This window comes from Clytia hemisphaerica, unplaced genomic scaffold, assembly GCF_902728285.1.
Source record: "Clytia hemisphaerica strain Z4C2 unplaced genomic scaffold, Clytia hemisphaerica genome assembly, whole genome shotgun sequence".
NCBI lineage: Eukaryota > Metazoa > Cnidaria > Hydrozoa > Leptothecata > Clytiidae > Clytia > Clytia hemisphaerica.
In genome coordinates, this window is record NW_027103363.1 from 8,344 (window position 1) to 34,462 (window position 26,119).

The window sequence follows — 26,119 nt, forward strand, 5'->3', positions numbered from 1 at the left end:
TATGTATGTCTGATGGAAATATGAATGGGTGTCCGATGGATTAGCAGATAAGAAAATTAAAAATTGGTTTATAGTATTCGAGCTAAAAAGTCAAAAAGAATGAAAAAAAATTGACAATAAGCCTTAATCGGTTAATGAGTAAGCATAAATTTACTAGATTCCACTCTCTTGTCAACTTTTGATTGCTTTTGTTTGTAGCCTCCTTTAATCTTGTTTGTCCTCACCTTGTTAACTAAGCCCGTATTCACAAGACTGAGACACACGGCTTATACGGCAATATAGCGTTTACGGCGCTTTAAAAATATTTTTATCTGCAGATTTTGAAGTTAGCCTTGGAATACAAGGTCACAATTAAACATCTGATTAGACCAAGTGACTGAATCAATCTAGCTTAGATTTTTAGGTTATTAAAACGTATTGTATTTTCAGTTTATACTATCATCTAGTATGATTGACTACTTGTCTTAAGTAATATGAAAGGGATATAGAGGAGGATATCATAAATTTTCAAAGTTTCGTCTCTGTTATGAATGATAAAAGGAAAGAAAAATATTCAAACATCCTTATTATTGTCAAAATAGAGGGTTTATTTTGCCGAATATGCAACAAATTTATCACGTACCAAGGGCATTATAAAAATATCAATAAATTAGATGATCAAGTAATAATTCCTAAGGAAGCGGCTTTTTCCATTCCCGACAAGCTGGGAACTACTCACAGGCATCTCTATTGGGAAAGTTACCTTAAGGGAAGAAATTTTCGCGAGAAGAAATTTTCGCGGAATTTAATTTCGCGAATCAGAGTTTCAAAATGGCAAATTTCCCGAAATTTAATTTTGCGAATGAGCCGATTTTAAAAGTTTCACGGAATTTAATTTCGCGATTGAGAAGAAGTTATCAACTTAGATTAACTTTTAAGCATCATGGAGTTGTTTATATTTGTTTATATTTGATAAAAAATACACGTTATAATGCTTAAAAATCAATTGTGTCCATCTTTTTTGGTAACACAAAATAAAAGAAGAAGAAAAAAAATTGGAATTTCGCGGAATTTAATTTCGCGATTGAACAATTTTGGTGTGTTTACACCCCAATTCGCGAAATTAAATTCCGCGAAAATTTCTTCTCGCGAAAATTTCTTCCCTTAAGGGAGACTGTAGCAAAATGCATTATACCAAAAAGTTTCGTTTCCAGCCAGAAAAACACATGCACTACATGAATTTTCATAAATTTAGTTTCGAGCAATTAAAATCACGAGAAATCGTGTTATGCGTGGGTAATATTTTCTTTAAAGAAGTTTTTATTACAGATTCATTATATGGTGTGATGAAAGCCCACTGTTTTACCATAGTAAGAAAGGACTTACAACCAAAACAGAAGATTCTACTATTGTACGAATCTTTCAAAAATTCGAACTGACTCTCGGTCCTTTCAAAAGAAACACACAAAGATATTTCATTTGTTTCAAATCTTTCTGTACATGTTTTTTTTTTTATAAGCAAGTGTCTGCCCCTACATCAGGCTCGCATTATGCTTAGCATTCTATTGTTCTCAAACAATAGAGCCATTGTTTAGGTACCAAAAACTGAGCCTGTCTATGCTTATAAACGTTATGCTTATAAAAGAAAAAACATGTATTTCGAAATAAAGTTAGATTTCTAATTTGATTTCAAAGTTTATCTGAAACACCACTACACCTCCTTCTCACAGACCCGGTGGGATTTTATCAGACAGTAGGGGTGAAAATAGCGGACCAAAACTCGATGGGGATTGATGTTCTTATGTTTTAATGGCTGGGGGTTTAAATTCCATTGTTTTCTCGCCAATGAATTCAGTGGGAATGGAAAAAATAGCACAATATTTTGCAGTGAGGATTTGCTTATCTGATTATTTTCAGCGGGGACATTAAAGTTTAATTTTCCACTAGGGACAATATTTTGGCCAACTTTTTCGTTGGGAAGGGTTCCCAGTGGGTCTGTGAGAAGGGGGTGTATTACTGTTTTAGTAGCCCACGTTAATAATTGTTTTTTGTGAGGATAAGATGAAGATGAAAATAACAAGTGTCAAATCCTTGCATTAACTGTTTCCACTTGTATAAAAGAGCGAGCTAACTTTCCCTTCTCTTAATACCCTAACTGGCCCAACTGGTAAAATCACTCATATTTCAAAACTAATTTTGCATGATACTCTCTTTCTAACATAAAATACTATTGAAATAGTTCCATACGATAGTTTTCTCTACACGCTTTCTTTTGCATGTAATGTTGGAAACATTCCAACCATATAAGCTCTTCACCGCAAATGTAGACCAAAATTATTGTCATCATTGTATCAAAAACTATTATATTTTGTTATCTTAGAAATTTGGTTGCCCCTAGTTACATCATCCTAGTTGACTTTAAAACCTACATCAATAGAGACAAAAAATTGTCTTTTCTTTCAACCCCGGGGGCGTACGGGGGCTGTGAGAACCGACATACTGACAGCAAAAACTATTAAAATCTATATTTTGTCACCGCAGGGCATGTTTGACACCGAAAAACCAACAGAAAAAAACGCTACACCGTCAATCACATACACTAGATTTATCACATTCATTTAACTGATATAAATTTTATCACAGGACTACTGTTTTGAAACAGGGGTGTGAAAAGGTATTACAACTAACCTTCTTTGAATAAGGAGCAAAGCGAAAATGATCATCAACAATATGATAAATCCAGTAATGACAACGGTCAACGCGACAGCCAAGAAAGTCTGAGATCTACCACCAGTGGAACTATCTTTAGTAGAAGTACTATTATCAACACCATCACAATGTATCGGTAAAGCCACCAGACACATAACCAGGATGTGTAGATACATCTATTGCTTTTATTGGTCTTATTTGGATCGTGTTTTTCAAACCTGTTGCTAAAAGAAGAGAAGAAATAAATGTCATAGGCTGGAGTGTGAGGAAAATATTACTGAAAATCGTATGACCAATTGATCAATCTTTTACTAAATTTCAGTATTTTCATATAATTTTTGAAAACGAACGTGAATTTTCAAGATGGCGGGATCCTCTACAATCAGTGACAAAATATGTGGCAATTTCTTGAAAAATCCCTTCCCCCTGAATATCAGTGTTGATGTGAGCTTTTTCTGAGCATCGTGGCAGCCTTTCCACCCATCAACATTGATACTAGGGGGGGGGGAGTTAATTCTTGCCACAATATTTAGTCACATATCTACTTCACTGAACTCAGCGCGATGAAAAATCATCAAAAAACAAAGTTCAGTCAAAAGTAGACCCTAATCTAGGGTTCGAAAAGAAAACCATGCAAATGATAAATTTTTCTTTAAAACCAGTACACCATTAAGAAAGTATGAAAATAAAATCTCCAAAAAAGTATATAGAAAATTCTTCTTTAAAACTCTATATACTATCATTAAGAAAATTTGAACATGAATAGCTGTTAATACATCGACATACAAATAGATTATGATAATGTTAAGAGAAGAGGAGCAAGCATAGAGGACGAGACTGAAGGCCGTTAATGATCATCATTGTTACATGGTTAGTAATTAGTAAGTGAGGTTTCTTTATGATATTGTCAATCTTTTAATTAAATAGAGAAGTAATTAGAAGAAAAGGATGTTGCCATTTTTTTTGAAATGTTAATGTTTTTGACAGTTTCTCAAACTTTAATAATAATCATTTCATTTCTTTTTGACGATGACTTAGTGTCCAGGGGTTAGTGTCAGCCCTGGTCAGAAGTCATTCATAAAATCAAATATTGAAAGCTTCGCCTAGGATCAAGAAGAAACATACTTGAGCTATACGTTGTTTTTTATAAGAACATTTAAAACTTTTGAAGCCTAGCGATGTTCTTAGCTTTTTGAGTTTTAGGCCTAATAATGTTCTTAACATGTTCTTATTTTCACCATTTTGTGAGCATCTTTGTCCATTTTCTTTAGAAATTGGCCATTAAGAGTCTACAAATCTTTAACATTTTCTTAACTTGTTCTAATGAAGAAAAAAAGTGTACGAATCAAAGTTTTGAAAAATTCCAAAAATGAATATTTTTTTCATACTCTTCCATTTCAAATTTAGTTAAACTTAAAATCTTTTTAAGAACAGTGCTGATCTTGGTATCCCAGCTAGGACGCAACGTTGTTTCAACGTTCATCTAAACGTTATATGGACGTTGGGAAGCGTTAAATAAACGTTGAAACAACGTTGTGTGCCAGCTGGGATAGTAACGGTAAAAAAATCAATGAAAGGATATTTCTTTTATTTATAATTTTGAGAAACTACATTACACTTACGAACACATACTACTTACAAAACGAACACAGAAAAATAGATAGCTCCTCCCCCGCAAAGGCACTAAGTGATATCGCCAGGGGTAAATGAAAGGATATTTTGAACCTAAAACACCCCAGTTTTTCCTATAAATAAGAATACAATAAGAACAATTTAAAGGTTTTCTTTTTGAATAAGAGTGATATCGTTTGCTTACTCACTTTCTGCTAACTTAATTCACAAACTTTTCACATTGATTGAATTGACACAGATGTGGAGCAAGATTAGTCAAAAGGGGATGAAAAACATTTTTTTGGTTATATCACCATAATATAACAATAGGCAGACACTGCCCTGGTATGAAATATGTACCTGATACGAAACGGGAATACTCATATAAAAATAAAACCTTTAAGGATCGAAGCGCCAAAATAGTAAGAAAAGCCGCATGAAAAAATATTAGTTCTTATAAAAGAGAGTGTACTGGTAGGTATGAATAATCTTATTTCTTTATTCTATAAATCTTATCCTCTTCATAATAGAGAGAAGTACAAACTAGGAAATGAGAAACACAATGGAAGTTTGACAGAAGGATATGCTTTCGTCAATAAGTAATTACCATAAACCCCCTACACCGTTCAAAACTTCCAATAGGGGAAATTTAAATCAAAATCGGGATACTTATTCGGGAAATTGATCTCCATCGCGGAGGGAAAATCTACCTTTTTTTATAAGCAGACAGTAGACTCAGTTTCAAAGAAAACAAAACAAAATGAGATACACCCAAATCATATTCCTCCAGTCCCCCCTCCCGCTTTTTGATAATTTTGATAGCGCTCACGATTTGTATCAAAAAGTGGTACACGTAGCTCTGGGTACGAGATTGGATGTACCCGTACTTTGTAAGACAAGAAAGGACTGCTAAGACATTATGTTTCGGCTTCAAAATGCAAATACAAGAAAGGACTGCTAAGACATTATGTTTCAGCTCCAAAATGCAAAAGTGATTTTCTTAAGCTAACTGATGAAAAATATGGATCTCTTCATTTTCCGATTAGCAAAGGCTTAGTGAAAATTCTTGTTCTTGTCTTAGAAACCCGTGTCAACGAAACCCGGTAATATCTTTTTCTTGTGCTCTTTTTTGACGAAGAAATTTGACGTTTAGGATACAGGTAAGGATGGTGCAGTGTTAAGAAAGAAATTTACATTTATGAGGTCAACATTCCCGATTTTTGTGATTGCTGGGGAGTTTGCTCGCACCCCAGAAGAGCAAAGGAATATGTTTGCAATGTGACAAGCATGTCGAATTCAAAGTTCGAAAATCGACATAGACGATGCTACCGTCCGTTTAGAGGGTCAGTAAACGCATAAAAATATATATGTACAAAGCCAGGGCGTCAGCGCGGCTTACAGAAAAAAAAGTGGCGGTAGAGTTTGGAACAAAACACTGTAAAACACCTCCACCTTTGCTTACTCCACCCTGGGTTAACTACCTGGGTTCGCAAATTTACCCTGCCTCCTAAACTATTCTCTTTTTCAGTGATCTTGTGTAGACGATAGGATCGTCTAGGATCGTCTAAAATCGACCCTGCGAGAGACAGATTACGAAAATTATTCCCTTGTTTGACATTTTTACGACCCTATAAGAGCCTATTTTCTCAATTTCCAGCAAAACTTGATCCCAAACCTTGGTCCAAATTACGAGAATTTATGAACCTTTTAGGGAGTTGATTTTTAATATTTTGTAATTTTGGGACCCTGTCAGAGGCTGATTCGCTGTTTTATGATTTTTGTACATCTGCAAGAGACAATCTATTTCAAAACTTGGTAACAATAATACAAAAATGGGTAGATATTATACCTTATTTTTTGTTCTTTATAGCATCAACAAATCGATGATCAACATCATCAAGGCTCCTCATCTTTAGCATCACATCAAGTCCATCCTTGCAGATACAGTATCCAGTAAGCTATCTTTGTGTAAAGAAAAAATGAAGGAATGGTCAGGATGGACTACAAGTTTTTTATAAGAACAAAATTTTTGAAGCCCTTGGGATGTTCTAAACCTTTTGAGTTTTGAGCCTAAAAATGTTCTTATTTTCGCCTTTCTTAAAGTATTTTGCGTCAACAAAGCCTTAAAATGTTCTTAACTTGTTCTTAGGATTTTGGCCATCGAAGCCTTGTGTTCTTATATAGTTTGTTCTCATTCTTATAAAAAACGTGTACACGGGGTTATCAGTGCGATTTTGAAATGCGAGTGAAAAAACAATCGTTCAAAATTTGAGGAATTCGCGACCTTGTAAGATATTTCCTGAACGACCCGGAGCAAATTATTACTTCGCACACTCAAATGAGCCCTGGGAAATAATAAAATTAAACTTAAATACCTTTTCCATGCTATTCAGATCCAACGATATTGAATTGACAAAAATCCTTTTCACCGCATTTTTCATAGTTCCACAAAATTCTTTCTAACCAAGGAGTTTTTTAAAACTTTTATTTGAGTTTCTCGTTCTAGCCTACTAATAAAGACAAAGGAATTATATGGTTTAATCAATATTCATAATTTGATTCTATTTAGTTCTTGTAATTTGATAGGGATGTAAAAATAGCCACTTTAAAACATTCAAGTTTGGTACGCTAGAAATCTCTTAGAAATTTGAAAATGATAATGAAAAAATAGAAACCCTCTTGCAAAATAGCAACAAATTGAATCGTGAATACACCCCCGTGTCACAACTCACTTGGATTCTACCTAAGCTGGTAACAGACGGACAGACGGACGGACAAAGGTTAATTTTATAGGACCTCCCGGTAGGTTCAAAAGTCAAATACATACAAGACTATTTAGTTATTTATTTATTCTACATTAAACACCACCATAGAAGCTTTACAATTTTGATAGTTTATCACATCAGTCATTATCAGTCTGTGCCACTAACTCGATCGGGAAGATTCTTCCAAAATTGGAAGATTCTTCCGAAATGGGAAGAATCCTCCCGAACGGAAAATCTAACTTAACACCCAAACGGGTTAACGGACTTCCAGATCGGGAAGAAGCGAGAAAATAAGGAAAATTCGATCGGGTTGGAACTTCCCGTTTGGGAAGACTACGCAGTTTTTTCACAATTTAACAAGATCTCTACGGTAAAGTCTACTTTTCTTTCGGTGAAAAACCTTAAAATTTGATGCTTCTTCACCTCCAAAAAGTTTCAACTTTCGCCGGTCATCGTACAGCTTCGCCGAGATTCAGTCAATTTTCAACTTCCCAAAGAGGAAGAATCTTCCAAAACGGGCAGAAAACAATAGAGTAAGTTCTTCCCGTTGGGGAAGGTTCTTCCCGTTGGGGAAGGTTCTTCCCATTTCGGAAGAATCTTCCCGATCGAGTTAGCGGCACAGACTGATTATCTAAGATGTTCTCATTGTTATATTTTACATGACGTAATCTTTTCAAAATTTTCATGGACAGTCTGAACTGAAAGGAAGGTCCCTCTATTCACTCCTTTTTTTTATACCCCCTTATCACAGACCCGGTAGGATTTTTTAAGCCAGTGGGGATAAAAATATATAACGGGCTGAAAATCGATGGAGATTGATATTCCTATATCAATTAATTAATGCTGAATTAATGAATTTGAATTTGGTTCGTGCTCGCGAAAAAATTGAAGATTTCGATCGTTCGCATTAATAGGTTCCGCATTTTTGAAGACAATGAAAATAAGTAAAATATTTTCACACGTTGGTTTACTTCCCAAACAATTTTATACACAACTATGTGTGAAACTACGGGAAAGGTGTGTTCTTTTGTTTTCAAGTCAGAAAATTCAGTGGGGATGGGGAAAAAAAAAGCATAATATTTAGCAGTGAGGATTTGTTTAGTTGATTATTTTCAATGGGGAAAAAAATTCGCGGAGAATGATTTTCCAGCGGAGACGATATTTCCCGGAGACGAATTTGGAAAATTGTTTCCAGGGGAAAGCCGGGTCCCAATGGTTCTGTGAGAAGGGGGTGTTTTTTGGATTTGAATTGAATTTTAATTCAAGATTTTCATATCTGGCAACGAATAAAATGATAATAACCACAAATATTATAGAAAAATAATAAAATTCATCGCAATTTTAAATCAAACAATATAAGGCCATAAAGAAATAAAAAAATATGAAATTAAACTCAATCAGCTTTATTACCATAAAAACTGAAAAATTCTATAAGAAATGAACTGAATGGAGTAAAGATAACCTACAGAAAAAGGTTTGTAAGGATTTTCTAGGGATCGCTGGTGATTTTCTTCATGTTATAAGTAAAACAGAATATCATTAAATGATTAAGAAAATGATCAAAAATACGAATCAATGTTTACACCAAAGTTGACAGTTTAAAATACAAGCAACCATTCAATGACTTGATTTCCTCATCAATTCATTCTACTTTAAATGACGTAATCTTTCCATCATATTATTGACAGGTTGAAGGGAGGCCAATTCATGACCTGTCAATTCTTTCATCTGATCAGAAGCCTTCTTGAACACTTTACCGAAAATGAATTCAGCATTCACATAAATGAATTGGCGACGATCCTTCAGGTTGGGATCACGGATCAAACTTTCAAACTGGATAGACTGCGCTTTGAAGATCTCGCGTACGCATTGCGTCAGCGTGTCATGGATCTCGGTAGTGTAGAATTTACCGAGGACATCTACCATGAAAACAAGGAAAGACTTGGTGAAATTAATGGTAGATGTACTCAAATGGATGACATTCCCTTTAACGTACGGTTGGAATCCTTGTAGATTCAACGAATCGATTTCCCCAACCAATGTATCCAGTTCGTCAGTAGCCAACGTCATCGGTACCCAATTGTCATCCATGGCTTTCGATTTTGCGCGTTCCATGATTTGATCACGTGCATCAAACACTGCAGTCATGACCTCTTTCAAAAACATGTGTTGAAGATCAAAGGTCAGATCAATACCGATGCTATTTAAACGTTGACATTGTGTTAGAGCGAGACTGATACACAAACCAACGTTTTGTAGATTGGTGTTCCGTGTAAACACTTGTCTGGTGAATTTCTCCGCGAAGTTTTGGAGCTCGTTGTGTAACCACACCACAAAAGCAGAACAGTTGCTGTTAAGTGTGAAATTCCGTTTATATTCACGCCCAGTCTCGATGACAGAGGTGAAGAAAACAGAGGCTAGTTTCCTGACATAAATGGCAGTAGCTCCTTCCATTTTCAACTGCTTGAAACTGTTCTTGATCTCAAAGCCACGGTTACGAAGGAACAGCTCACAGGCTAGTTTTCCACGTCCCAAGCGGATTAACAAAAGGACGTAAACACGAATGGAACGCAAGCTAACGTGACGCGATGAAGATGAGTTATCCAACGATTTCTCTAATACGGTGACCAACTGCTCGACCCGGCTTTCGATCTTGTCTCGAATCTCCTTCAAAGGTGGTGATTCTTGAAAGTCCGCGAGATACGTACGGCCTCTTTCGACCAGCTGGACAGCGCCTTCGAAATCACGTTGAGCGATACACATGTCTAGATCTTCTGGCAACTCTACCAACCAATCCACATTCAACAGGTTCGGATATCGAAAACTCTGGTCACGAGCTTGGCTTTCTTGTTCGGCAATTTCGGCTTCAGCTCGGCTCTCCTCTTCCTTTTTGTGTTGTATCTCTTGAGCGCTCTCTTCTTGCTGGATTTGCCGCATTTCTGCCAGCTTATCTGCATCCATTTGCACGCCTTTTTTGTAATTCCTCTTGGCACGTTCAATTTGATCCAACCAAGACAGTTTCATGTCTTTGGTTGAAGCTCCAAACATTCGCGTTTCCAACGAATATAAAATCTTGAATGCATTTTTAACTCCCTGTCCATCACGAACATTAACCACAGCCAAATCACACAAATCGAACATGGTCAGGATATCAGCTTTGCCAGTTTTAGGCTCATTGGTGATCATGAGGTTATCGGTGACAAGGTGAGCACCTACTTTTTGAATGGAACTGTATGTCTCAGGGTCATACTCAGTTAAATGATCTTCCAATATCAATTCTTTAGACTCCAACTCGTCCATCAGCTGCTTACTGACTTTGATGCTCTCCAAGAAAGATTTTTTCTTGTTTTCATAAGCTTCGACTTCAGGGTCCAATGCAACTGGTAAACCTTTAGGTCGTTCGAAAATATCCGTTTCAAGCTGATCGGCGAGAATTGATTTCTGTTCAGTCAACAGATGACTTAACTGGTACATCTCGGCTTCCAGATAAGAGATTTCTTTTGCAGTGTCAATAAATTGTTTATAATTCCGGTAAACATTTTTCTTCAAAGAGACGGCTGTTTCTTCTCCCAATTTCTGTATGTTATTTCGTTGATCAAACAGGGTCCGGTAAATGTCACATTTTGATAAGATTGTCTTAACATAATCTTCTGGGTTGAAATCAGGTGCTGAGAATTTTTTTGCCAAAACTGGCGAACTAACTTCATCTAATTTCATGATGAATTTACTGCAAGTTCATACAAAAACTTTATATTGTTTTATACTGTCTTTATTTAATAATTTTAACAAAAATGGATTCTGTTACGATTGAACGAAGATTGTTTTAAGCAGATGATTGACGATATTCTTTGGTACTGAGCACTTGTTTACCACACATAGCACAAATACCTGAAAAAGTAAAATATATAATAACAATAAAAAAGATTCAAAAATGTCCTGCTTTAAAAAATACGAAGGCGCTGAAAACGGGCTGAAATTTTTGGTCCAAGAAAGTATTGAAATAAGCGAAGCTCACAGTTTCAAAAGAGAAAGGTCAGGTAGAAAAATCTTCATTATTAGTCAGCCCCGGTGACTCTTCAAATCGGTTCGAGGATTTTTTTCCCGCTGGTCGTCGTCGTTAAGACTTTTATTTTTAATTCCGATTTCGGATTATTTTCGGGAAACAGGATTTCGGGATTATTTAGCGCGCGAAAATAATTTTTTCTTAGCAAGATAAAATATGAAAAGAAAAAAAACACATAACATCAAAATAAGCCTTATGATTAATAATAAGAAAAAAAGAAGAGAAAAAAATTCTTTTTTGCGTCATATCCAATAGTTAATAAAAGATGCTTTTGCATTGTAAATAAAGAGAGCTAATTATAGAGAAAGCATAAATGGAGAAAGTGTATGGCGCGCCAAAAGGCTTTTTAATACTAACTTTTTTTTATAATACCAACTTTTTTTTATAATATCAACTTTTTCTTATAATATCAACTTTTTTTTTATAATGCCAACTTTTTTTTTATAATATCAACTTTTTTTTTATAATACCAACTTTTTTTTATAATACCAACTTTTTTTATTATAATACCAACTTTTTTTATTATAATGCCAACTTTCTTTTTATAGTACCAACTTTTTTTTTAGATTTCATAACACCAATTTTTGTCTCGCTTACTATGCGTGTATAATCGATCAAGTGTAGAAAGAGTCTTAGCGCGATTACACCTAGCAGCCTGGAGACCACTTAAGGTTTTTTGATAGACTGGATGATGCCATTTCACAGTCGCAAAGCGTAATGGGTAATCAGGGCCACTGCGCGCTGATGACGACTTATTATTGGTCCAAAGTTTTGAAAAAATTTAAAGATTTTTGCGTCTAGCCAACCGGAAGTCGTTACTAGATACATAGATCAAAACGCTACCAACAGCTGGAAACAAAACCTTTAACCAACCAACACAAATGACCAAACAACACAAATGATAAAAATAAGCTGAACTACCAGCAGTCTTTGGACCTTTACCCAAGCAGCCAACAGCCAAGTCAAGGACAGGACATCCATGACCATGTGCCTCACATGTAGATTTTCCAGTGAAGAACTGTAAAGGCCCGTCTACATGGTGAAAAAAGAAAATTGACTAAGCGAGACCAAAAAAATTGATATTATAAAAATGAAAGTTAGTGTTATAAAAAAAAGTTGATATTATAAAAAAAGTTGGTATTATAAAAAAAAGTTGCTATTTAAAAAAAAAAAGCTGATATTATAAAATGAAAGTTTGTATTATAATAAAAAGTTGGTATTATAAAAAAAAGTTGATACTATGAAAATGAAAGTTGGTATTATAAAAGTGAAAGTTGATATTATAAAAAAAATTTAGTATTATAAAAGAAAGTTGATATTATTAAAAAAAGTTAGTATTAAAAAGCCTTTTGGCGCGCCATAAAAGTGAGTATATCAAAGAAATTTTTTTCCTTCGAATAATGTTAAAAGTTATATACTACTTGTAGACTATTTCTTCTATCAGGGTCTTTTATTATTCTCATGGAAAGAGTATAACAACAACGGAATAAATCTTTTTCACCGACTTCTGCTTTGGATACGGATTCCACTATGCACTGCTCTGTTTTCTTCTGAACGTTTCAAGCAAATAGATACGTTCTTTCAAGCTGCTCAGATTTTAACAAAGCCAGATTTCTTATCTGTACTTCCTATTAATCATTCTAAGCCTTCTAAGCATTTTGGGCTGACTTTCCAGCGCAGCTGGTTTATTTTTCGATTCATTTCAATATTTAAAAAAAGATTTTACAGCCTCGAAATGATCCGCTCAAAATTATCTTTCGACGAGTTTATTACTTTTTTTTACCATTTTTTTTGGAAAAGAGTTGAATGAATAATAATTATTGTTGGCCTGCTTTTTATTTAACCAAAGCAGCTATTATAGGTTTTTAGTTCTTTACAGTAGGATAACTTTCAAAACCTTTAGGAATCAAATTTTTCTAGTTCTTGATTTATCTGCTAGTCAAAAGTCACAAAATGAATTTTTGTATTTTATTACTAGTTTTAGTTAGAATGATTTTGAAATTACACACCAGAGGATTCTGCTTTTTTAAAGCTACCTTTTGCTTATGAAAGTTATCCCATGGCCGGTATTGCAAATTTCTTATATTTCACACCAGGTTTTACTCAAATTAGGCAGGGCCAGGAAAAAATTTGTACATGCATTTGAAATCATAGTTTTTAGTACCTTTTTTGAAAGCACAGCCTTGGCAATAATGAGAATGCTTCTGGTGGACGCTGGATTTGCAAATCTTACACTTGGCAAACTGTTGATATGGTGCAAATCTAAATAAAATCGAAAGGAGTTGCTATTATCATTTTGAGAAGAAGAGCACAAAAAATGACGGTTTAGAGATATATTTATGGCTCTTATTAAAAAACCTTTAATTTTCTGGCCTATGTTTAAAATTGTGTTGCCATCTTGAATGAAACGTTACTATCTTGAAAGCTGTTGCTTTTCTTCCTAATACCGGGTGCACCAAAAAAAGTATACAACTTTGTCGAGATATTGTGAGCTTCAGGATTTAAATTTTATGTTCATTCTTTTTTTATCGCATAGAGGATGCTCTAACTTGAATTTTGAGCTATCATACAATAGCTTTGAAAAACTAATTCGAAAATTATTCCAAAAAAACAATTTTTTAATGTCGAAATTTCAAAAAATCATTAAAAACAGCGAACAAACTTTCTTCTTGGCACTTACCTTCTTTAAATATAAAAATACCAAAAAATGTAACTGTGTTCATCAAAACTCGTTACAGAATTTAACAATATAGTAAAACAAGCTATTCCCATGTGGAAAAATATTTTTGGTAAAGCTGAAAATTTTTTTGGGGAATCTCCAAGAGAGGTGTGGTGTGCTACGTGAGAAAATTTTTGAAAAAATAAATCACCATTCCTCAACTAGTTGCTCAAAGAACTTGGGTCTGCATTGAGTTTGCTGGAGTTGAAAATATTCATGACGTGTAAATAAGATGGACAAACCGTTGGCAGAATATAAGATAGGAGAAAAAAGAATCAAAAAGACATTGTCATTTTGTCTTATTTATAGCGTGATTGCTGTTTTTAATGATTTTTTGAAATTTCGACATGGAAAAAAAGTCAGTATTTTGGAAATAACTTTGGAACTACTTTTTCAAATTTAATGTATAATAGTCGAACGTGCGCAACGCACTGGGCTCAACTTCAGTGGCTTCAAATTATTCATAGGCCCAATTGTAGACCCCCAGATATTTACCCAATGAACAAGTGTGCCAAATTTCAACCAAATCCGACCATTTTGGAGGCCTGTAAGCTGCTTCAAAGCTTTAGCCTCGTTTTGGCAAAAAAACTCGTCCCCAGGCCCCAAAAATCGAAATTTTTGAAAAATGCAAAAAGCACCCCCAGATATTCACCCAAGGAACAAGTGTGCAAAATTTTAGCCAAATCGAACAATTTTTGAAGTCTCCAGGCTGCCCCAAAATTTTAGCCTCGTTTTGGCGAAAAACTCGTCCCCAGGCCCCAAAAATCGAAATTTTTGAAAAATGAAAAAAACTCCCCCAGATATTCACCCATGGAACAAGTGTGCCAAATTTCAGCCAAATCGAACAATTTCTGAAGTCTCCAGGCTGCCCCAAAGTTTTGGGACATACACACAGACACCATAGCACACGAAAAGTCCATAGTGAGGACCTCATTCGCAACCCGTTAAAGTGAGGACCTACACAAAAAAGTCTATATCTTTAAATTAATGCAACCCACGGTAATAAAATTTTAGGTGGGGTTAGAGTAGACACTAATACGTAAAACAGCCCTAATAACACACCCCTATCTTTTAATTCAAAAATCCGTTATACCAAGGACCTGTGTCTATTTTTTCGTTTATAAGTACCCGTTAAAGTGAGGACTTCCCGGATTTCAGAAAATTCGTGTGTACAAACATGCAATCTGAGGACTTGAGTAAATGTTAATTATTAGTGACAGTCTGATTTGGTGTATAATGGAGGGTTGAGCACGAGTTTGTTGCGATGTAGTCAGAAGTAATTTTTAGAGATTTTAAAATCAAACTACTTAAAGGATATTTGTGGGGTTTTTTTCCACTAGTCAGGAGTCAGGAAGCATTTTCATCCTCAGGGCATAAGTCACTGTCTGGTAAAGAATAAACATCAATCTTTAGAGATTTCTCTTTCATAATACGGCAGGGACATTATGCTTCAATAAACTTAAAAAAAAATCTTTTGTGCGAATTAATCAGACATTAATCTGAAATTGCACCGCTATAAGGCTCGATGAGAGAGGAGGTGCTCTGCAAGGGTCTAAAATTTAAGGAAATACGAAATTTATGGTAAACTTCAAAAAGTTTGTCCTTAACAAGGCAAATATTATCGAAAAATTACACCAGGCGAGCCATAATGATAGATTTTTAGACAATTCTTTCCTGGGTCGGTTTTTAAAGACCTTAATTTTGGCCGCACACGGTCGTTTCTAGAAAAAGCAAATTCAGGTTTTTTAAACAAAAAAATTTTTGGACGTCAAAAATGACATTTTTTGTTACGTTTTATTTTTGAGCCGTCTGTAAGTGATCTGGAAAAAATGGACGTGTAAATACAGACTTAAGGCGCTATCGGATTGAGGCTTTAAATCATTTAACAATTTGTAGTTGATTGAGTCAATGAATTTGTCGTACTTTGTTATAAAATTCGTAAATCACACCTCACAACTCTCATAGGAGCTAAATTTTCTCTTCTCAATAACTTTACTTATTGGTCAGCCAAGGGGACCCTTCAAATCCCTTCCGCGATTTTTTTCCTCTGGTGGTCGTCGTCGTTAAGACTACTAAGTTTAAATCCTATTTCGGATTATTTTCGGAAAACAAGTTATCGGGAAAACTTTCATTAATAGAAATTAAAAATTAGAATAGAATAGAATTAAAACATCATTAATAGATCTGATACTAACAAATGAAGACACCAAGTCAATGACATCCAATACCTAGCTCCTCTAGACAAGAGTGACCACAGTGTGCTTTCTTTTTTGTGAATGCTTTTCGACCCGAAAGTCTTAACCGAGAGGTTTAATTATAATAAAGCAGATTTTTACAGATTTTACAGATTTTTAAAGTCGGCCAAAAATCGGCCAAAAGTACCCAAAAAGGCGATTTCGGGCTATCGAGTTCACCCCGAACGCGTGAATTCTGAGCCAACTAGAAATGATATAAACTCCAAATTTGGCAGGGAACTTTCCCTCGTCACCCTGAAGACTCCCTCAAAATTTGAGCTCGATTGGCACGCGTTCGGGATGAACCCGATAGCCCGAAATCACCTTTTTGGGTATTTTTGGCCGACTTTTAAGACGAAATGAAAGGTTGCCACGGGTCAGGGCACACTTTGGGAAGGCCCAGGAACAATTTAGAACCCAGTGGAGTGGATGCAGCGTTCGGGCGGGCCCAAAGTCCGGGGTCTGGTAAAGTCAGTTTGACGACTTACAGGTGCTTCTGGGTAATTTTCTCCTCGTCTGAACAGAAAAAACATTTTATGGAAAAAAAGAGGAAAAATTGCAATAAATCAGCAAGTCCAAAAGGCTATCAGAGATCAACGGTACGGTACGAACAAAGAAGAAATATGTAGAACCGAGTATGTCAATGCACGTAATCAGACCAAAAGATAACACAAGTCAAAAAAAATCTCGAAAAACGAACATAAGGACATGTTGACTTAAAAACTATTACAACTTTAACCAACCACAAGCTTTCTTGATCATCAAATTAATGGTATTTTACTAAAATTTAGATAAATTCTTGGGTTTCAACATTACAGAACTCAGGGAAAATTCAAATTTCAGTTCCTCAATTTGTAGTGTGTCAAAGTTACAATGCAAAATCAAGGAAATTTTCAATCTGAATTTCGATCAAAACTGAGGTCCTCACTTTGCAAAAAATCTGTATTTAATCTTTTATGGCTACTTTCATTTAGATTCGCGTTGCCATCATCTTTTCTAAGATGATTTTATCATGCTAGGAACATCTTACATGTTGACTTAAAAACAATTACAACTTTAACCAACCATAAATCATCTTGATCATTCAAAATTCATGGTATTTTACTAAAATTTTGGTAAAGTTCTTGTGTTTCAAATATTACAGAAGCTCTAAAAATCGTAAATATATTCTGGATGTAATTATTGACATTTTAATCATCATACTTATTCCTGTTTGAAGATGTAGGTAAAAATACAAAATGACTTCAGGTCCACTTTGTCGTGTGTAAAGTTACAATGCAAAATCAAGGCAATTTCAATTGCTTCGATAAAAGTGAGGGTCCTCACTTTGCAAAAAGGTGTGTTTTAATCTTTTAAAGCTAACTTTCAGTTAGATTGGCATGCCATTGTCTTCTAATATAATTTTATCACGCTAGGAACATCTTAAATGTTGACTTCAAAACAATTACAACTTTAACACCCCATCATCTTGCTAATTTAGATTAATGTATTTCACTAAAACTTTAGCTAGAATTCTTGCGTTTCAAACATTCAGAGCTCTGAAATTCAAAATTTATTCACCTGTATACCTAAGTAAAAATGCAAATAATTTCAGGTCCTACTTTTAGTGTGTCAAAAAAAACCAATGCACGTCAATGAAATTTTCGATCTGAATTTCGATCAAAAACTTAAGGTCCTCACTTGCAAAATGTGTGTTTAATCTTTATGGCTACTTTCATTTAGATTCGCGTTCCCTTGTTGTCTAAGATAATTTCTATCATAGGAACATCTTACACGTTGACTTAAAAACCAACAAATTTAACCAACCATAAATCATCTTGATCATTTAAATTCATTGTATTTACTAAAATTTAGGTAAAGTCTTGTGTTTCAAAATACGAAGCTCTAAAATGTAAATATATCTGGATCTTATTGACATTTTAATCATCATTTATTTTCCTTTTGAAAGATCGGTAAAAATACCCTTCAGTCCTCACTTTGCAGTGTGTCAAAGTTACAATGCAAATCAAGGAAATTTTAATTTGAATTTCGATCAAACTGGGTCCTCACTTGCAAAAAAATGGTGTTTAATCTTTTAAAGCTACTTTTCATTTAGATTAGCAATGCTTCAAAAGTGTTTTTTCGTTAAGCTGAAAAAAGCTTCAATCGATTCTAAATACCACTGAATGCTCATGTTTTCCTTCAGCAGGGAAAGCTTCAATCGATTCAAATTCCATTGAAGGATTGGAAAAACTGTCTTCATTCTAGCAAAAAAAGCTTTAAAATGTCATCCCAAGTCTTCTAAAGTGCTTTCATTCCAAAACAAGCTTACATTGATTCTAAAAACCACCACCTGCTTCAAAAAGTGTTTTCATCTGCAGACTAAAAACGCTTAAAATTTCAAATTAGAAAAAGCAGTCGTCGTTGGACACACGCACGCGGTCGTCACGAACGGCTATCCGTTCGTCACGAATGCTTTTCGAGCGGACTTTCTTTTAAAGCGTTGTCACAAACGCTTTCTAGATTTCGACTCATTGTGATGAACACGCTTAATAGGAGCGTTTGTCACGAATGCTTTATGATTTATGACGAATGCCTAAGCGTTCACGACGAACGCTTTGCTTTTTTAAACGAAAGTTTAAGCGTTCACGACGAACGCTTTGCTTTTTAAACGAATGTCTAAGCGTTCAACGAATGCTTGTCATTTTCACGAACGCTTTCAACGGTCAATCCAAACCGTTCGTGACGAATGGTTTGGTTCAAGGCGTTGTGGCGAATACAAAAGAGGTAGACTATGTTAAAGCGTTCGTCACGTTGCTTGTTGTTTGTTACAAATTATAAATCAGGAGCTCCAGCACAAAGCCATTTGCCTGGAAGCGAAATAAATATTTCATAATTTGTTTTATCACACAAGCCTTTCACTAGTTAGATCTCGATAAAGCGAACAGGGAATATAATTTTGTTGGAATTAAACATCCCTTTATCACAGAAACGAAGAAACAAAAATTTTTTAAAACAGTTTTATTGACGTAGTTAGTCAACACGCATTTTGTGTAGTTCTTCANGAATTTCGATCAAAACTGAGGTCCTCACTTTGCAAAAAATGTGTGTTTAATCGTTTATGGCTACTTTCATTTAGATTCGCGTTGCCATCATCTTTTCTAAGATGATTTTATCATGCTAGGAACATCTTACATGTTGACTTAAAAACAATTACAACTTTAACCAACCATAAATCATCTTGATCATTCAAAATTCATGGTATTTTACTAAAATTTTGGTAAAGTTCTTGTGTTTCAAATATTACAGAAGCTCTAAAAATCGTAAATATATTCTGGATGTAATTATTGACATTTTAATCATCATTACTTATTCCTGTTTGAAAGATGTAGGTAAAAATACAAATGACTTCAGGTCCTCACTTTGTAGTGTGTCAAAGTTACAATGCAAAATCAAGGAAATTTTCAATTTGAATTTCGATCAAAAGTGAGGTCCTCACTTTGCAAAAAAGGTGTGTTTTAATCTTTTAAAGCATAACTTTCAGTTAGATTGGCAATGCCATTGTCATTCTAATATAATTTTATCACGCTAGGAACATCTTAAATGTTGACTTAAAAACAATTACAACTTTAACCAACCACAAGCCATCTTGATAATTTAAGATTAAGCTTAAAATTGATTCTAAAAACCACCCGACTGCTTCAAAAGTGTTTTCATTCTGCAGAAAACGCTTAAAATTCATTCCAAATTAGAACGAAAAGCATTCGTCGTGGACACACGAACGGTCAGTCATTCGTCACAAACGGTCTATCCGTTCGTCACGAATGCTTTTCGAGCGACTTTCTTTTAAAGCGTTCGTCACAAACGCTTTCTAGATTTCGACTCATTCGTGACGAACGCTTTAATAGGGAGCCGTTTGTCACGAATGCTTTATGATTTATGACGAATGCCTAAGCGTTCACGACGAACGCTTTGCTTTTAAACGAAAATTTTAGCGTTCACGACGAACGCTTTGCTTTTAAACGAATGTCTAAGCGTTCATGACGAATGCTTGTGCATTTTTCACGAACGCTTTTCAAATAGGGTCACGCAAATAAAATAAAAACTGTTCGTGAAGAATGACAGAAAAAGACTATGTTATTAAAGTGTTCGTTATTTTTACGAAGTTCGTGACGAATGGTTTGGTTCAAAGGCGTTCGTGGCGAATGACAAAAAGAGGTAGACTATGTTTAAAGCGTTCGTCACAGTTGCTTTGTTGTTTGTTACAAGTTATATAATCGGGAGCTCCAGCACAAAGTCATTTGCCTGGAAGCGAAATAAATATTTCATAATTTGTTTTATCACACGAGCCTTTCACTAGTTAGATCTCGATAAAGCGAACAGGGAATATAATTTTGTTGGAATTAAACATCCCTTTATCACAGAAACGAAGAAACAAAAATTTACTTGAATTTCAAACTACAATCATCCACTAAATATTTGAGACAAAGGGGAGTTCCACAATTGATCTTTAATACAGTTGGAAAGTAGAGTTTTAACGCGAGACTTAGGACTTAGGACCTTAGGATCTCAGGATTTAAAAGCTCAAATTTGCTCGAATGAGGCTTGGAATATAGCCTAGAAGCCATCAAACCCCTCTAAAATTGAGACATCAATGGAAGAAAGTCGAAGTGCTAAAATAGCAATTCTCGCCCGAACTTTAAATTCTGAAAAACGTTAAAATACACTAAAATCTCATATTTCGAGGGTGATTGTAGGGACAATAGAATTTCAAACCTCACTTGTATAAACCAGGAAGTTCTCTTTTAGACTCATCGCGTCCAGCACCTCAATTTATCCCTACTGATAGTCAACTTTTGACTTGTCACTGAAACAGGAGTGTACTGAATGTAATTTGTAATTAAAGGGAGTTTTGAATTGAAAAGGGTTAAAGTATCTAGCGGTGAATCAAATCCAAACCATTCTTTGCATAACTCTGAATTTTAATACACTCAAAAAATATAATCTTAATTCTTATTACTTGGACAAATGTTTCTTGATTTTTATTACTGTATGATGGCAATTCGTTACGAAAAAAAATGCCCTCGGGAGTTTGGAGTGATTAGGGCTTCTGTTCCTTACCTACATTACACCCCCTTCTCACCGACCCTCTGAGACCCCTTGGCCGAAATATCGTTCCCAGTGGAAAATTAGACTCTAATTTTTGTCCCCGTTGAAAATAATCAAATAAAAAAATCCTTGCTTAAACTTGTGTGCTATTTTTCTCTATCCCCACTGAATTTTCTGACAAATATATATTTTCTGGGAATGTTGAAAATGTCTGTAAGGGCAAAATATTCATTAAAGATGTGTGTTTTTTCTTGACAGATTATAAGTCGTAACAACACTCAATGAAAACAAGGAACATTGGCTCTATATAGACTTCTACTTTCTGAAATATGTACATGTTAGTATCATCCCCATCAAGTTTTTGTCCGTTATTTTTACCCCCTTCCCACCCCAGGCTTAAAAATTCTACCAGATCTGTGAGAAGGGGTGTTACATTTGCTTGATTCCAGATTCTTTTTAGGTGTGATCAAAGTTTCAACCTGATTTGTAATTGGATGAAAATTTGCGTGACTCATTTCATGTTTTTTATATTTAAAAAATATTACAATGAACAAATTTAGGCGATTTTCTTGATCGTAACGAGAACATGGTATGATGTATATGGGGGATAAGAGAGGGCTGCCGATCGGGGACTAATTTGTTTAGTCTCTTTTTTCAGCATGATATACAATATTTAGATTTAAAAAATTTGAGACAGTGCTTGTAAGTACAAATTACTGGTTTGAGAAAAAAAAACATTGGTATGGTTAGAAGTTTTATATCGTGTTAAGTTATCAAGGTGAAGTACTACATTGTAGGATTCATTATCTCCCAGTTTGAATATTTCGATATTTCGGTTAGCGTCTCTTCGACTTTTAAGTTGCCGTGTCGAGCTTTTATTTAGGTCAAAGGAGGTTGTTGTTGTTCTTGAGGGGGTATTACAAAAAGTGATGATTCTTAACTTCATCTCTAAAAGGTTAAAAGGTCTTCTTAATCGACTTTCTACAACCGAAAAGTATAAAATATCAATTCTATCATGCGTCGATCTGACATGAAAAGCGAGATTAAAATCATGCATCTTGTGATGTTTTTCTTAAACGAGCCGATCTATCAATTTGTACGTATTTTTCCGTCCGACATTAAGTGTCGTAACAAACTATACACTCTTATCTTTTTCCTTAGAAAGACAAATCGTTGAAGCACCAAGGCAAGAAGCATAGTCATGAGTCAATCGTTCTCGTTTGAAGATAGAGTAAAGAGTATAAAGAGATTTTTTTTAAAGACAAGCCGAAGATACGTTTCAGCAAGATGAGATACGAGCACTGCAAAAAATTTGTCTCGCAAATGAACTGAATACAGACTTGAGCAGTATTTCGGCTGTTATTTTCTTAGTATGATTGAACCCCCGGTGGGGGGGGGGTACTTCGGCAAAAATATGGGCGCTGGGTATGACACGTGCCTTAAGGGCTGGGTCACCCTCCCAAAGTCTCTCTAAGGTTTACCAAGATCACGGCTTTAGGGGATCTCTTTTTTGTGACACTGTAATGTCTTCTTTCGAGAGTAGAAAATGTTGCAAGAGCTTGTCAATCAATTAATTTCGAGCAACTTTGAAACTTATAAAATTAGTTTTGTTGATATTTTTACCTAGCTGTTTCCTTTTACCCCTCTGTTTAATAAATATGTACTTTAAAAACGTTCTCTTTAATAAAGCCCTCTTTATTCCAGTTTATATTTGGGCTGAAACTTTGAAGAAACTAGTGTAAGTCGGGTGTAAGTTAAGTTAACTATATACATATAAAGGCTTTAAAAAAAACTGAAAAAAGAAAGTTTTAAAAAATTTGCAAGCGATACATACATATCTTGATTGACTCCCTCCCTCACGTATGCTTTTTGAAGAACCCTTTTTGTTACGTATGGAAGTAAGTAATTAGGAGATTCCAACCCGTTCTTACTTCTACCGACGAAGCTTTCCGCGATATTTTTATCCCCAACCAAAACTTGCATTTCATTCCATTTTTAACCTCCCACGACCTTTTTGCACTTTTATATAATTTCATCAAAATGAGGTGAAATGAGTGGTTCTCCCTCTGGGTAGAAACACTTATTTCCAAAACTACTAAAGTAAAAATTTTTTGAATGTTCTAAGGTGAGCCAATTTTTCCCGTCGAAGCTTTGGCCTAGGCTTCTATTATTCTCAAACGAAAAAAGCTTCTTACAGGAAGTATATCTATAGGGTCTGTGAATCAGCTATTGTTTTTCCTCCACTAAATTAAACCCTAAGATTTTTCACCCGAAAAGTATAAGGGACTTGCGAAAAGGTAACTATGTAGAATTTTTCTTATTTAATACAAACTGTTATTTATTTGCAAACTTTCTGTTTTATAAGCTTTTTTGATTGTTTTAAGACAACCAAATACTACTTTAGGCGTACAGACTCGCAGACTTTCACTGGCAGAAACTTTCGCGATTTTCACAAATTCTTGACAAAATCTGTAAAAACGTCTAACTTAAAATAAAATGTAAGATTTATGGCACTTTTTAGCCTGTTAAAGTCTCATAAGTCAAAAGACATAAGTTTCAATCCAGTTCTAGAAGTATATGCTCGCGAAAGTAAATGTTGTAAATTTCGTGATTCTTCGAAAACTTTGCACGCCTCAACAAGTACGCAAGTACTCAATTGCAATCCTTCATTTTCCACAATAAAACTGAAAATCAGAGAAAGATAGTAAAGCACGTTTCTAAGAGCGTGGGAAATTTATATCACGTAATAAACATTGGAATGTCTTCTTTTTCTTTTGAATGTTGCAAAAAAGGAGAAAAAAATGTTGCTCAGTGGCGGCTTATTTGATCTTCATAAATGACACTGCATTGTCTTCTTTTTCTTTGCAAAGAGCAGAACTGGGAGTGAGCGCAATGAAATACGCTACAAAGTGTACTTCGATAAATGATGAGCTTGACATGGGTAAATGTATCAAATTCAAATAAAAAATGATAATCAAGCATCATCTGATTATGGTCATTTCTCTCCAACATGTTGCTAAATAGAGAAACCAAGAGAAAAGGAGTGAGCCTATAAAAGTCATTTTCCACTAAATAAAGACAAAGTACTGAGACATGTAAAAAGGGGGAAACATTTCTTTCTTTAAAACTTTATTTATAAGTAGATACCTGTATTTGACTCGCCCGTGGTGATGACGATCTTTAATATGTTCGAGACGGGAGTTATTAAAGTCAGCGCTTATTTATGAAAATCAAATTTAAGAAATCTTTCGGCCTTTTTATCGATTATCTTTCCAAGATTCGAACTCGTATGTCGCATACTCCATTTTGTTTTTGAGATACTGCCCATAATGGTTAAGCTTAAATACTGCTGTGGTGAAGTGTCTATCTTGATTTGAAAATTGTCACTCGATTTGTCTTTTGAAATTCACTAACCATGTCAAACGAAAACGGCGTAAATTAACCCACATTTAAGGTAATTTTGAACAATATTTTTGAGCTGCCGTAACTAATTAACGATTTAGACCTTTACAAAATGTAATTAACAAATTCAATTGCCCATTCTATAGTATAGTATAGTAAGTATAGATTAATAAAATATTGAAATATGCGTAGTGGGAACTGATAATTTCTACAATCTTTCAGTACTTACTTTAAAATATATACTTTCGATAGACCTAACAAGTTCTTTTTGATACCAAAAATTTGTACTCGTAATGACTGCCTTGAATTTAGAAAGTTCTTTTATTTATTTCATAAATCTTCACTGAAAAAGAAAGCAAATGCATATTATAAAAAGCCTCTTCTGATCAGGATGGTATCGGGGGAGGTGTACTCGCTTCCCTTTTTACACCTTCCAACCAGGGCCAGATCTAAAGTAAAGAATGGTTAAATTTAAAGACTTATGGATTGAACTGAGATTGAACTATACAAGTAAACTTTAGTAAGTAATAATGTTGGAGAGCATCCACCGAGAGGGCCCTTTTTCAATTATCTACAGTTGTTGCTCACTTTTCGATACGCTCCATTACTTGAGTAAAATCCAACACACCCCTGTGTCACAGACCCGGTGGGAAAATATCCTCGAATTTCAGCCCCACTGGGAGAATGACTTTGATTTCATCCCAACTCGAAATTCAATATTTAAAAATTGCACTCCAAAACCTTCCCCACGGATTTTTTACCTTGGAACAACAGAATTCGGGCGCTTTTTTCAAGTGTCAGCCGGAAAAATTGAATTCTAATTTCACGGTGGAGACAATATGGTGTGTGTAATTCTCCTTGTGCATACTTTAATAAATAGCTCTAAAATTAATTTGGTCTTCGTTTGAAATTTGAAATACATTTGTGCTTAAAGTCAATAATAAGATTATTGTCATCAAAAATTGAAATGGCACAGTATTTGATGTCTCACGTCTTGGTTTGGCTAAGTCGTTACTTTGTATGGCATTTTAGCATAAAGTTTCCACATGATAATTATTTTCATTACTAGATTTTATATTCAATGACATTTTCGAATTTACTTCGTAAAAATAACGAACACTTTAATAACATAGTCTTTTTCTGTCATTCTTCACGAACAGTTTTTATTTTATTTGCGTGACCCTATTTGAAAAGCGTTCGTGAAAAATGCACACATTCGTCATAACGCTTAGACATTCGTTTTTAGAGCCAAAGCGTTCGTCACGAACGCTTAAACTTTCGTTTAAAAGCAAAGCGTTCGTCGTGAACGCTTAGGCATTCGTCATAAATCATAAAGCATTCGTGACAAACGCCTCCCTATTAAAGCGTTCGTCACGAATGAGTCGAAATCTAGAAAGCGTTTGTGACGAACGCTTTAAAAGAAAGTCGCTCGAAAAGCATTCGTGACGAACGGATAGACCGTTCGTGACGAATGACTGACCGTTCGTGTGTCCACGACGAATGCTTTTCGTTCCAGTAGGCATCAAAAGCGTTTTTGCTCAGCAGAAAA

At 34.9% G+C, this 26,119-nt stretch overlaps 1 protein-coding gene and 1 long non-coding RNA gene across 2 annotated transcripts; both read right to left on the reverse strand.

Moving 5' to 3' along the window:
- Positions 1–6,136: 6,136 nt before the first annotated feature.
- Positions 6,137–6,761, reverse strand: LOC136822959 (uncharacterized). The gene is made up of 2 exons (XR_010848969.1): positions 6,675–6,761; positions 6,137–6,261 (listed from the first exon to the last, which is right to left on the reverse strand). It is a non-coding gene; the product is annotated as an uncharacterized lncRNA (long non-coding RNA).
- A 1,950-nt stretch (positions 6,762–8,711) lies between these two features.
- On the reverse strand, positions 8,712–10,781 carry LOC136822877 (exocyst complex component 8-like). Its single transcript, XM_067079189.1, has one exon. It carries the CDS (start codon positions 10,779–10,781, stop codon positions 8,712–8,714), a length of 2,070 nt encoding a protein of 689 aa, XP_066935290.1.
- Between the last annotated feature and the right edge of the window lie 15,338 nt (positions 10,782–26,119).